Source organism: Miniopterus natalensis, chromosome 12 (assembly GCF_054644295.1).
Source record: "Miniopterus natalensis isolate mMinNat1 chromosome 12, mMinNat1.hap1, whole genome shotgun sequence".
Classification (NCBI taxonomy): domain Eukaryota; kingdom Metazoa; phylum Chordata; class Mammalia; order Chiroptera; family Miniopteridae; genus Miniopterus; species Miniopterus natalensis.
This window is the reverse complement of record NC_142092.1, coordinates 44908342-44923161: the sequence shown is the minus strand read 5'-3', so window position 1 is coordinate 44923161 and position 14820 is coordinate 44908342. Positions and strand designations below refer to the sequence as shown.

At 33.2% G+C, this 14820-nt stretch overlaps 1 protein-coding gene across 4 annotated transcripts in view; it reads left to right on the top strand.

Moving 5' to 3' along the window:
• AGTPBP1 (ATP/GTP binding carboxypeptidase 1) overlaps positions 1-14820 on the top strand; it is a 94054-nt gene that overhangs the window by 66529 nt on the left and 12705 nt on the right. For all 4 annotated transcript variants that reach the window (XM_087822732.1, XM_016222909.2, XM_016222907.2 and 1 more), the window contains 7 exons: positions 1963-2107; positions 4632-4785; positions 5836-6016; positions 7315-7444; positions 8698-8829; positions 10914-11090; positions 13891-14051. In XM_087822732.1, the coding sequence (XP_087678858.1) occupies positions 1963-2107; positions 4632-4785; positions 5836-6016; positions 7315-7444; positions 8698-8829; positions 10914-11090; positions 13891-14051 (1080 nt within the window). The remainder of the gene's footprint in view (positions 1-1962; positions 2108-4631; positions 4786-5835; positions 6017-7314; positions 7445-8697; positions 8830-10913; positions 11091-13890; positions 14052-14820) is intronic.

Sequence of the window (14820 nt, the reverse complement as noted above, 5' to 3'; positions counted from 1 at the left end):
CTTTTGTAAGTGTAATTCATTTTTCAGACTTTAAATATCACTGACATATAATGAGCTAAAAATGCTTTGTCTATCAACTTAATTTCTAAATTTCCAAATCACTTTTTATTACTTAAGCCACAAACTGAAGAAAAGGCACGGCCTAGAGATTATTTATACACACACATAGACATTCAAGAAACTGTCCAATTGGTATAGTCTTCATTACCGTAGCTATTACATCTTGAATAGACACTCAATGACAAGGTGCTACAGGATGAGGAAAACAATAAATAAATTCCAGAACCACACCCTTTTCCTCCAAAAGTTTAACATCTAATTAGAAAGTTAGTTACCACATTATATCTAGGTGGCAGTTTATAGGTTATATTCATTCTCTTCTACAGGGTGAAAGGCAGTTTTATTCTATTTTACAAGACAGACAAGCGTCGGAGGACTTGGCGGATGTGAAAAGCTAAGACACGTGCAAAAATATATTTTATTCCACACTATCTAGATGTCAGGCTTTGAGAAAACAACTAGAGAAGTGCTTGTTACATAGAAAGTGATTAATAAGTGTTTGCTGAATTGACCTGAATTCCAGATCTGGAAGTAGCCAAAATGAAAAACAAGAACTACACAAACGAACATCCTTGCCATCACCCCTTACACAGAACCGCCTGTCATGCTGGGACCATTCACTTTACAGTGTAGAAAAGAAAAGCATTCACTGACTGATGACCTCTACTGTGCAAAAGAAGAGAAGTGTGAAATAATACTTTCTTAAAAGACACTGTTTCACCTTTAGCAGTCTAAGTTATTCTGCGATCTCTTAGATCATAGGTCGACGCTCAACCACTGAGCCATGCTGGCCGGGCAACACATAATTTTTAGTTATACTTTCACCCCCACCTCTACACTGAATTTTAAAAAACATTTCCATATACCATGTTTTATCCATAAATACTTCAAAGGTCTTTGTCTTTTAGATGTACATATTTAAGACAATCTAATAACAACAATGCCATTATCACACCTAAGAAAATTTCTTAATATGATTAAATATCCAGTCAATGTTCAGACTTCCCCAGTTGTCTCATACATGTTATTTTATAGTTGGTTTGTTTCAATCAGAACAGCCAAGGACCGCACATTGCATTTGATTTGTCTTGATATGTCCCTTAAGTCTCTTTTAATTTATTAGCTTCCCTTTTGTCTCTTTTTATTTCTCCTTTGTTTACTGAAACTAGACCATTTGTCATGCAGGATTTCCCACATTTCGGATTTTGCTGATTGCATCCCTGTGCTGTTAAATGAATTCTTCTAATCTCACTGATTTCCTATAAACTAATATTTAGATTTAGAAGCTTGATGAACTTCAGGTTTGATTTTTGGCAAGAATATTTTATATATGGTTCAGTGAGTGAATCAGGAAACATGTCATCTCTGGTTATTTCTTTTTTGTAATCTTAAGATTGATTAGTGAATTCATATATGGGATGGGGCAAAAGTAGGTTTACATTTGTGAGTATGCAAAACACAGTTTATTCTTGTGTTATTATTTATTAATTATATTATTTTCCATGCAAACAGCTTTAAACCTACTTTTGCCCCACCTTGTATAGTCATCAGATCCATCCTCTGTGAAGGTGTCCTCAGCCTTTTATCTAATGATTGTAGCAGCCATGGATGATCACTGCCTAATGCATATGGCTGTCAAAGAATGAGGTTCTAAAAATTTTATTGATGTACAGTGTAGGGCATTAACTCCATTTAATTAGTAAATCCAGAAGTGAAAAGTAATGATGCTGGCTAATAGAAATTTACTGTTATTAGTATCAAATCTATTTTTATAGAGTACTTAAGTTATGCTTTTACAAATAATGGGTCCGTCCCCCCACTGAAGTTCTCTTTAATAAAATAGCAAGGAAAAGTAAGAATTTTGTGTGGAAGAAATAAACGTTTTATACTTTTCTATTGCAGAAATCACTTCTCGAGAAGTTCAGTTGCTGCAGGTGGGCAGAAGGGAAAATCCTACTATACTATCACATTCACTGTTAATTTTCCACATAAAGATGATGTTTGCTACTTTGCTTATCACTATCCGTATACGTATTCAACTTTACAGGTGAGAACTCATTAAGTTGTTTTATGACTATTGTATTATATGTGTATGTGTCATATAATAGTAGAAAATTGATTTCATTAACTTTCTTAATAAAATAAGAAAAATCTAGTGTTGATTTTAGATAATAATACATCATTTGTTGACAACATTAAAAGGTGTAAATGGGAATGTAGTCTTTATTTTTATTTAATAGAAGTAGTAAGGAAATTTAACATGATTTTTGCTTTCTATCTTTGGGTAGAAATCTATAGTTCTCTAAGATTCGATGATTTTCAGATTTTAACTGGATGAGATTTCCACTTGTTTAATGAGAAGCATTGCGTCTGATAGAAAATCTAACAGTAGAAAAATATGTATGCAATTTAAGTTTTCTGTAGGGAATTTATTTCTTCTAAGAGTTTTATATGGATCCATATAGATTCAGATTGCTTAGAATTTTAACTGGGGTACAAGAGTTTTTTTCTGGATTGTTTTGAGATCTTTTATTATTTGCATTTTAAAAAAACCAAGTGAATTCAAGTAATTACTGTGGTAGATTTATTCTCAGAGCAGAATGGCTGTCTCAGTGACCAAGGATCATGAAGATAGGGTCAACTTACCCAGAAAGAAATAGGAGCACTAGGGCTAGAAACAAGCTTCCAAATTATTAGAAGGGAAATGAGAGAAAAACATAGTCCACAGAGCAGAAGAGAGATCAAGGCTGAGAACACTCAATGGGGCTCACCTTATTTTAATAAAGGCTACAGTGTACAATAAAGGTATAATCAGGTGTCTGTGCTGAATAACATAGCATCAGAATAGATAGTGTTGTTATTTACAATTTATGTAATTGTTCTTTACTAATGTTTACCTTTTTAGTATATTTTGAATTTCCCTACTTTCTTCCAGTCCCATGACCTTTTCCAGGCATTTGCGTGGTTTTTCACCCAGGTTCTGCCAACCTTTTTCTAATCGGCTTTTCTGTCCTAAAATTCACTTTTATTCCCTTCCCCCTTCAGCTGTCTTCCCCCCACACTATAGCAGGAGGGCTCTTTGATGGCAAATCCCCTGCCTAAAACCCCTAGTGATTTCTCTAGCCATTTGTACGAAATCTAAAATTCTCACTGTGGTTCATTGAGTCATTCCTTTGCTGTCTTCCACGTACTGTGTGAGCTATTATTTACTTAATATTTATTATTAAATAGACTTTAAAATAATTGGCTCTTTAAAGCTTATCCTCACCCTAAGTTAACATCCAGGGAATTGCAGGTTTAACATGTAGATGTTTTTCTAATTCACAATGAAATATACACCTGCCACATTTTTTAAAGGTTGTCCACGTATCACTTAGTTCTCTCAATTACCAGTAGTACATATACGCTGCTTTAGGAAAAACTGGTTGGCAGGCCCTCCTTTCTGGGTTAAATTCTTTATTTTTCACAGTTTCTCTTTGGTCTCCCTGTGATGAATCTTTTTCAGTTCTTTGAAATGCCCTTTTCTCGTAGTTCATGTTCTTCCTCTACACTTTCCTCTGCCTGTAGCATCTCATCCTTTGGATCTCATTTTAAGTATAATTTTCTTCTAGGAGACCTTTCCTCACTGCCCAGACTCAGGTAGTCTGCGCTCTCCTTACTACAAGTTATTGTGCTCTGTGCCGTCCCCAGGGTAGGGTCCCTTCTTCACTGTTATATCCTCAATGCCAGGCACAGTTTCTGGCACAGAAATAGTCACCACACAGTGAATAGTGTTGATATGACTGAGCATAGGGAAAAGTTTGGAAACCAACTAAGTATCTTAAATAAGGGATTGAACAGTTTATATTTGGGATGACCATATACTAATAATACGGATTAGTGTTCATAATTGTGAATATGTGCATGAATATATAAATTATCAAGAGATAAAAGCAGGTTTTACAAAGCCATGTGCAATTCCTGTTCTGTTTATGAATATTCACATTTGTTAGTAGTAATCTAAGTGATGCGGTTATGGGTGTTTAGGTTTTTTTCTTTGTACTTTCTGTATCTTCTAGACATTTCACAATGAACCTGTATTAATCTTGAAAATCAGGAAAAGTTGTTAGAAACTTTGTCTGACATAAATTTTATTCTGCATATTTTACGTTGCTGTTGTAGGTCTATATTCACTTACAATGTCAAAATTCAGAAGGCTTTGAGAACCAAAAGCTTTTTCATAACCCATTTGGCAGCAGAGCCTGGCCTAAATTGATGTGAGCTTATTTAGAATATTGATTCTACTTAGAGTGACTCTTTATATGTTTTGCTGCAGAAATAATAACGTGCTTATACAGGCTGTTGCCGCTGACCCTGTTCCTGGTATTGCACATTTAATGGTATATGCACCGTATCTATCTCGAGTTCCCCAAATACTGATGTTTGAACTGCATCTGGCCCCTGAGGATCCCAGAGAAGGGATTAGGAATCTCATTGACTTTTACTTATGTGGAGATCTAGATGCCTTTATTTCTGTTTAAAATAGGGAGTTTTCAAATAATTGTGTACTTTACTTTCAAATTTTTATCAAGATGCATCTTCAAAAATTGGAATCAGCTCACAACCCTCAGCAAATCTATTTTCGAAAAGATGTGTTATGTGAAACCCTGTCTGGAAACAGCTGTCCCTTGGTGACTATAACAGCAATGCCAGAGTCTAATTATTATGAACATATCTGTCAATTCAGTAAGTCTGTCTTCTTCACTCAAAATACCAGTCATCCTTACTTGTTTTTCTTTGCTTTATGTATGTTTTGTTAAGGCAGTAACACTAGGAATAGGCATCAGAAGTTTTGGTGCTGGGGACTACTTTGGGGCCTCAGTCTCCTCATCTCAAAAATGAGAGAGCTGCATGAGATGATCTCTAAGGTCTCTTTTAATACTAATATTCTTTAGTGCTTATCCTTGGAAGTCATAACCAAGGTATAATAGAATAAATTATTTTAAGAGTTCATGTAATACTACCATCGATTTAAAAATTTATAGCTATAATTTATAGCTATAATTTTACTTATAAGTAAAACCACCAGAAACCTATAAAGTGTTTTGATGTTAGTACCAAATAGCTACTTGTTTTTCTCTGCCATTTATTTTTTAAAAGTTGCCTCAAATGTGCAGCTGTGGTAGGAAAAAATAAGAAAACTGTTCTAATTTTTGTAAGAAGGTAAAATATTTTCAGGGAAGGGAAAGAGCTTGCAATGCTTGAAAATATGAGCAGGTGAGCTGAGTGTTATTTTGTAGATGGGTATATCTAACTGCAGAGTAAAAACATTTCTTTTTGTAAATTTCTGAGCAGGTATACCTTTTTTCTGTACTTGCCATAGTGACTATAAAACAGGGATAAGATTGTATTTTCCTTCTTTTCCCAATGACTTTATGAAAATTAAGTTTATATTTAAAACTTCTCCAACTACTTGTTTGTTATGAAGCCAAGATTATATTAAAGAGCTGGTTTTATATGTTAGATTAATCATTGGGAAATAAGTGACTCAAGTATTTATTGTGTTATGTTTATATTACGAACTCCTTTAGGACATGGCTCACATGGGTTTTATATGATTTCATATTTCTCTGTAGGGCCCATACAGTACTTGTTTATAGTAGGTACATCGTGAGTTCTATGAATTTATATCAGAATTCACAACTGAATAGAAATATTTCTAAAGCCCCAAAATCAAACATCTTACAAACTTTTAGTAGTTACTCATTTTAATTTGAGATTTTATGTGTACTCTAGGAAATCGCCCTTATGTTTTCTTATCTGCTCGGGTACATCCTGGAGAAACTAATGCAAGTTGGGTAATGAAAGGAACACTGGAGTATCTCATGAGTAATAACCCTACTGCTCAGAGCTTACGAGAATGCTATATTTTTAAAATTGTCCCTATGCTAAATCCAGATGGTGTCATCAATGGAAAGTAAGTTAAGCAATAGTTATAGAAATATTATAAATAATTGTGGCAATCCTGTATACAATTGTTGAAATAATATCATCCAGGATAAATTTGGAAAGCAAATCTAATGATTTTTCTAGAACAAAGAAATTTTTAGTAGAGAATCTATTTAAGATCTATTTTTAAGTGGAAATATGTTTTGTATATTAGTAGTATGGCATATTTAATCATGAGAATACGATTTCATAAAATGTCTATCTTGCTTGAATTATTTTAGAAAAATCATAGTGTCAGAATATGAGAAAGATTTTTTTACACATCCTTTTATATTCCTTTTAAAAAAATTTTGTCAGTGGTGTGATCTTAGTTTGTTGTAAAATTATTTAGAATCCTCTGGGATCTCTTTCCACTGATGTGGTGTGTTGACTCCATCTGCTAACTTCCTCCTGATACGAGGAAGTATAGTTTCCGACATTAGGGATTCTTTAGACTGGAGATCCTAGAACATAATGCTTTTTAAGTGAAGGTAGCTAATTGTTAGTACAGTTCATTTGTTGTGGCAATTAGGCAAGGCCTCTTTAGTTGTTCTGAAAGATGGGATTTGACAGGAGTATCTCCAAAGCTGAGGGTACTGTATTTTATTCAATAAACGTAGCATGAATCTTTCTCATATTTTAGGAAATTTTTAAATAAAAGATAATTTTTAGGCATGTTATGGTAATGGAACTAAAATGAAATTATATGTCTTGTTTTAATTAGGAAACGTATTGACCAGTTAGAATCCTGTTTACATTTCTGTTATCACCTACTGATTGTTTATTTAAATTTTTGCTTGGTGGCTTTAATACTTAATATCTATGATCAAATGAAAATGTATTTGAATTTTTATAAGAATGTATGCTTTTCATAAGCTAATCTTTCTTAGGAGGGCCCAAATAGTACTTTTAATAATAACTAATACAATCAAAATTCAAAATGTTAGTATAAAAATGATTATGTAGTCAGAATGGAAAATATTACCATTAATTTTTATAGAGTATGGAATAAAATCCCAGAATTGAGAATTAATTTTTTCTGTAGCTTGAAAGTTTTGACCTATGAATCTGAAAGCTTACCACATTTAAATGCATGTAACACAGGCTCTTGGACATAGCAAATGCTTAATAAATGATTATTTAATGACTGAAATACGCATTCTGTTGAGCCCACCATCTATACTTATTTGCAATATTTAGTGAAATAGAATCATAAAATTAAATCGAATACATATAAGAATTTATTGGTACCGGTGTTTATCTGTCATTGTGTTTGCATATGTGTAGTCACCGCTGTTCGTTAAGTGGAGAGGATCTGAACAGACAGTGGCAAAGCCCAAATCCAGATTTGCATCCTACGATTTACCATGCTAAGGGGCTGCTGCAGTATCTGGCTGCAGTGAAGCGTTTACCACTGGTAAGGGGCAGTATTTGTTTGTACTTTGTACAGTCAGAGACTCAGTGTTTTACACATTATTTTCTGGTTATAAAAGCTAAGTGTTAATTTCAGAAGCCATTTCTTTAAAATATCTTTATTTGTTATCAGTCACTGGTGTGTATTAATTATGGTGTCAATACATGTATTCATACTCTTATAATTTTCATGGGTCCTTTTTTTGTTTATGAATATTGGTAACTCCTGGTTGTAAGTTTCAGGCATTTAACTTCACTGTTTGAACAATACTATGTAACAGTATTTTCCAAATTCTCAAACTAGTAGAAGCTTATATCTGACTGAGCTCCTTAGTCAACTCTAAAGCTGGTAAGTCTCGGCTGCTCACAAGGGAAAGGTAGTATAGGCATGGTGGGAGGCTCCACAGCTTTTGTTTAGAATATTTCCATTCTATTAGTGTTTAAATGAATTAGTCTTCCTTTGGGAAAGAAACACTTTGCAAAGGGGCAAAATTGGCATGAGAGTCTGTCCTTTGTTTTTAAAATGATGCTCTTAAAAATTAAAATGAAACCACACCCTTTTAAAAAACTTTTTGTCTTATTATTGATTCCAGAGAGAGGAAGGGAGAGGGAGGGAGGGAGGGAAGGAGAGAAGAAGAGGGAGAGGGAAGGGAGGGAAGAGGAGGGAGAGAGAGAGGGAGGGACGGAGGGAAAGAGAGAGAGAGAAAGAAACATCAATAGGCTGCCTCTCCCATGCTCCCTGACCAGGGATTGAACCCACAACCTGGGTATGGGCTCTAACGGGGAATTGAACCCGCCACCCTTTGGTATACCCAACCATGCTGCAACTAACAGCTATACCAGCCAGGGCTTAAATCACACCCTCTTTAATAGTGTTTTTCTTGAGAGCATTTTCATATGTTTTTAAATCAGATAAATATTTTAACAGCCCTTGGGGTGGTGATGACTACAGATGTAGATTTGACCTGTAATTGAATTTATTATGTTTTAAATGGTGAATAGTAGATATAAAAGAAAAGAGTGGAATTCATGGCTTGATGCAGGACTTGCAAAGGGCTTTCTAGTCATTCTAGTAATCAAATGTCTTTCCAAAACCAGATATTGCTACTTCTATTGATTCTACTTGTTAAATGGTGAATCACTTAAAAAGATCAAGGAGCACAACAGACCTGTTTATTGTCTTAATAGTAACTAGATTTACTTGGCAATATATGAATTTGAAGGTTTTTAATTCTTAAAATATATTATCTTTTCAAGGTGTATTGCGATTATCATGGCCACTCCCGAAAGAAGAATGTCTTTATGTATGGCTGCAGCATCAAAGAGACCGTGTGGCACACCAACAATAATGCCGCTTCCTGCGACGTTGTGGAAGATGTGGGATACAGGGTAATTACTGCGGATAAGTCAGGAGTTTCTGAGTTTCAAACATACAACTACAGAAAATAATTTAACATGTACACTACTCAGGTTCAGCTCATGTTGTCATTTTGCTACTATTGTTTGAGAGTTTTCATTTTAAATGTTTCTTCCCAATTTTTTTTTTTGCTTTTTACGTTTAGGTGTTTAAATTTTATCTGAGATATGGGGATCTGTTTAGTATCCGTATGTAACCATTTATTAAACAGTACATCCTTCCTCTGCCGATCTTCTAAGCCATCTGTTGCAAACCGTTTTTCTGCACGTATGGGTGTGTTCTGAGGTGTGCTGAGGACTGAAATGAGATCTTACTGCTTCAAGTCCTGTGTGCTTTCATTCAGCCCCAGAGCCTCTTCTACTATAGTTGTGCCTAAGCAAGCACCCTAAGTTATTTTTCAAAAAAGTTTCAGTAACACACCACTGCCTTTAGCAGAACTTCAGAGTACTTCTTTTTTTGATCTTCTCTTCTTCCCCTTTTCCAAATAAGTAAAATGTTAGATTTATATAAAAAATGGAAACAACCCTGGAATTCGGAGTAGTAAGTGAAAGCCATCTCTCAATTAATTACTAATTAATCAGTTTTGCCATGCTGAGCACATTTATTCATAAATGTGTACGTGGAGTACATGAAGTTTTTGTTTGTATTTATTTTTTTTGATGCTCCAGAGCAACATGTTTTCTTCATGTAATGTTTGTTGGCCATCTTTCCTGGTCCCCATATGGAGATCTATTTGTCTTTTTGACAGTTCCACAAAATTTCCATTGTACATTTTTGTTCTTATTGTAGGGATGTACCAAAATTTACTTATTTAGTCATCTCTTGTTGGTGGTCATTTGATTAGTATTGTCAAATTGTCCTTCATAAAAATTATGCAAATTGATGTTCCCCAATATGATGAATGATGGTGGTCTTTTTCCACACCCTTTTCAGATAATACTATTATCTTTGCCAGGTTAAAAAATTATCTGATGATTTTAATTTGCATATCTGTAATTTTGAGGTTGAGTATTTTTTCATATATTTGACCAATTATCTCCCTCTTTTTTAAAACGGCCTTTTCACATATTCTCTGCTTTTGTGCTGGTCATCTAGTTGTTATTGCTTTTAAAACTTTATGTGTATTACAAGTATGTTAACTTATTTTGTGATGTTTAGTAATTTAAAACTTCTATCATATTTGTCGAATTTTTAAAAAATGGCTTCTGGGTTTTGAGGCTTAGAAAGACTTTTCTCATTCCAAGATTTAAAAGTATGGTTCTGTTTATTTTTTTTAGTTTCATTTCATAAAGTTTTACATTTAAATTCTCAATCTAATTAGAATTAATTTAATGAAGAGTGACTGTAGCTTGTTTTTCTTAATGGCTATCCAGTTGTGTCAGCATTAGTGAGTCATCAGTCTCTTCTCTAGTAACACTAATACTAATTTTAACAGATACCTTTGGTTCTGATTTTGAACCTTTTATTTCTAGGGATAAATCTTTTTCTATACTAGTATCACAGTTTAACTTAACCATGGACGTATAATTTAGGTTAGTATCTGTGGGTTATTTCTCCAGTCAGCCTTTTCTTTCAGAATTCCCCAGGGTGTATTCCCATATTTATACTCTCAGGTGAACTTGAGAATAATTTTAAGTTGCAGAAAATATTGTGGGGGGTTGTGATTGTTTTAGTTTTATTGGTTAATTTGGGATGATTGACATTTACAGTGTTGAATCTCTTAGTAAAGCCATCTTTCATGACTTAAGTTCCTTCATTTTTAAAACATGTTTTCTGCATAGTTTTTCTTACATGGTTTTATTCCACTTATTGGTTGCTACAATAAATGTGATACTTTTTTTCATTCTATCTTCTAACTTATTATTTGTCTAGGAAAGCAGAAAATTTTCAGTAAGATAATTATTTTGCTGTTTTGAATAGCAGGGAGTATAGCAAGAAGATCCACATAACCCTGCTCTGATCACTGTGCTTTCATGAACATTTTTAAAGATTAAAAACTTAAAAATTTTTAAGTTAAAAAAATTCTTGAAATACTTTATTTTATCATTCTTTGTAGACTTTGCCTAAGATACTGAGCCATATTGCTCCAGCATTTTGCATGAGCAGCTGTAGTTTTGTAGTGGAAAAATCTAAGGAATCCACAGCACGTGTCGTAGTTTGGAGGGAGATTGGAGTACAAAGAAGCTATACCATGGAGAGTACTTTGTGTGGCTGTGATCAGGGAAAATACAAGGTAAAACATTTCAGGACTTCTAGCCATAAAAAGTATTTGAAGACTTTTTTCATATGTATACTCCAGTGGTTTCCAAGTATATATTCAATGGTATGTTTGTTATACTGAGTTATATTAATTCATAATGATGAGATTTAGAATCATATGCAGTCTTAAAATATTTTTAAAAATTTCTCTGAACTAAATAGCTTGTTTTGGATTCTCATGAAATCATGAGTCTCTTTATATTCATAATTTTTAATAAAGCATGTTGTACACATATAAATACTGATTAGTAATTTATAATGAGTTGTGCAAGTAGCACATTATTAATAAAAATTTATATCATTTAAATTTGTTGGATATAAGTATATTTCTATGCATTTAGAAATAAACATTATACTTATTTATAAAGTTTTTGTATTTCGCTTTCTGTGTGTGACTTTTAAATGCATATCCCTTCACTTTGTATTTTTCTTTACTAAGACTGCTCTTCTGTAGTGCCATAGGCTTTTATTGGAAATAGCCTGAGTGAGTTTAAACTCTACTTTTGAAATTCAAGACTAATAAAATGTTAGGTGACTTTGAACTTTTAAATTTTAAATATTGAGAACTTAATGGACAATGAATTGGACTTTAGATAAGCAGCAGCAAACCTGAACATCTTTCTTGCCTTGGCAAAATTTTTCAGGTGTCCTGCTCTCTGTTTTGTTTTTTGTTTTTGTTTTTGTTTTTGTTCTTTTTGCATAGAGCAACAAGAAACTGAATCTAATAGTGATTTTCATATACCTCACGTGAAGATGGTTATACTTTTATGTTTGGAAAGAGCTAAAAATCTTTCTATTGGTTAGTATTAAAAATGTAAACATATTACATTTGATGTCAGAATGTTTAAGTGGAGAGCCTAAATAATGACGTTTCCAGTCTAACAAGCGGGAAGAAAGTTGTGTAGATTTTGCAACTGACATTCAAACTTTTGGGGCCCAGTGGAGTAGAACGTAATACATTTCAGTGCTTTGTGTTTTAGGTTGACCACAGTATACTCTTCCAAAGTGTAATAATATCTTTTGAATTCTCTCCAAATATTGTAAAACAGTTTACCAAGGGCCTGATGGTGGTGAGAGAGAAAATGTAGCATGAGCACCATTCTAGCCCCCAAACCCTGTCCCCTAGTCATTGCTTTAGTGGACAGCTTTGCTGAGGGTCATTCAGACTCTTATGGAGAGAAGTGTGTTTCACTAAGCCAAATTTTTTTATGTCTACAATTCAGTGCTTTGATCATAACATACACTTCTTTTTAGTATTTTTTGATTAATAAACCTTTGTTTTTTAGAAGTTTGAGATTCATTGAAAAAATGAGTGGAAAGTACAAAAACCCCCAACTACCTCCATCCCCACAGAAGCACATAATGTATACTTTTCAAACTTATTAATATTAGCTAATGAGTTGTGTGAGTCTAATTATATTTTTAGAAAAGATTTCTTACCCTGAAGAATGTTCTTATATTACTGTATTTTAGGCTGTAAATGTTCTTATAATTTTCTATGAATTAACTCCGAAATAGGTATAACCTTTCTAAAGCTCTACAATTAAGAAGGCAGTTGAATATTCTAATAAAGACAGGTCACATTTCCTAGAATATTTGGAGATGGCCAAACTTTAAATAATCAGTCAATCAATCATTATAAAGTAATAGGTTAAGTAATAGTTTTTACAATTTATATCTTTTGATTACCCTGTTGTTTAGTTAGTCCTGTCATTGAAAAGTTGTTTTACAGTATCTTCTCTCTAAATGATGTCAACTCTCATCTATGCCTGCAACTTTTATTGGTGTAAGAATTTCACTTTAGAGATTTATTTTTAATCTGAAAATTAAATAAGCAAAATCTTGATTTACATTCCATTTTTATCCTTTTATGTGGTTACACTTCTGGTAAATCTTATATTGTTTATTGGGAAAACTTGTGTAATAAAGAGTATGGGGGTTGTGGTGAAGTTTTCTCTTTGCTTTAGTAGACACAATTTGAAATGGGCATTCTTAATTGACGTGGAACATAGGAACTTTTTTACTAATACCTCATTGGCTTAGATTTGTTCGATTTTTTTTTGACAGTTACCTTTTTTTAAAAATTAAAAAAATATATATATATTGATTTCAGAGAGAGGGAGAGAGAGGGAAAGAGAGAAACATCGATGATGAGAGAGTCATTGATCGGCCGCCCCCTGTATGCCCCCGACCGGGGATCGAACCCGCAACCCGGGCATGTGCCCAGACTGGGAATCGAACCCCGATTGCCTGGATCCTAGGCTGACGCTCAACCGCTGAGCCACGCCCGGCCAGGCGACAGTTACCTTTCTTTTGTTTGTTTATCATACAGTAAAAGTACCTATAAGTAATGTTCAAATATACAAATTGGAGTGTTGATTTTAACACTGTAATATTTCAACATTGGCATCCAAAGTAGTAGATTACAAGAAATATTAGTGAGATCTTGTAAAAATATATTTTCACACGTGAACTCCAAGAGTAACATAAGCACAAAATGTTTATGTATTTTCCCCCTCAGTGTACTGATAAAAATAGTTTGCATTTGGTGAATATGCCAGTGTAGAATTGTTTTTTTAATACAGTTTTCTTTGTGACTTAGAATATCTGATATTTTTCAGACATTGTGTTTGTTGAATTCTAGGTCCCTACAAAATATTAATCTTGTAATTTTATTAACATAGTTTTATGTTCTTTTTATATACTTTTAATGAGATACAGCTAGAGGATAGCAAGCATCCTAGTTACCACATATAATATTGCTTTATTTCCAGGGCTTACAGATTGGTACTCGAGAATTGGAAGAGATGGGAGCTAAATTTTGTGTTGGTCTATTGCGTTTGAAAAGACTGACATCCCCGTTGGAATATAGCATGCCTTCTAGCCTGCTTGACTTTGAAAATGACTTGATTGAATCGAGCTGCAAAGTAACTAGGTAAGACACACTTATTCTGTAGTTATCTTGTAGTATACTGTTAGACTTCATTATTCAGTTAAGCATAGGAAAGGCACAGAGATTTTTGACAGCCAAGAACATTTTTAAGATTACTATAATTAACTTTACACATTTACGATTTGTTCCAAATTGTGATAATATTCTTGAGTCTTTTAACATTGATATTTAGATGAAATTTTAGTGAAATATTATTATATTTTGAATGCTGTTTTTAGTGGCCTTAATGGTTTATCTTTAACCCCAAAATAAGCAATGTGGAAAACATTACTTATATCAGATAATATGCAAATTAAGAAGGCTTGGAGTTAGCATTCAAACTTTAAAAAAGTTTATTTCATTGCTGTCTACACACATCATATAACTTTCCAATAACCTTCTGTTACATATACCAGAAACAGCTAATTTAGTATCCCTTTGAAACTTGAACTATATCTGCCAAATATTCTTCTAAATAGGTAAATTTTTGTCCCTAAAATTGAATATATATAAAATTTGACCAGCTAGTGGAGCAGAGATAATTCAGTGCCATAATTCTTAATCATAATATTAGAGCTTAGCATTTTATAGTTTGATGTATGTAAGAATACTCTTATACAGAACCTTCATTTTTCATCAGATTTAATTATTGTCATGCTTTGTTATAGATATTAATTCAGCACTTTTAAGTATAGTAAAACATCAATTACAATTCTGTTCTTTATAATGTGATAATTGACAGAGAGATCACCTAAATTTTTACCCTTGAAAG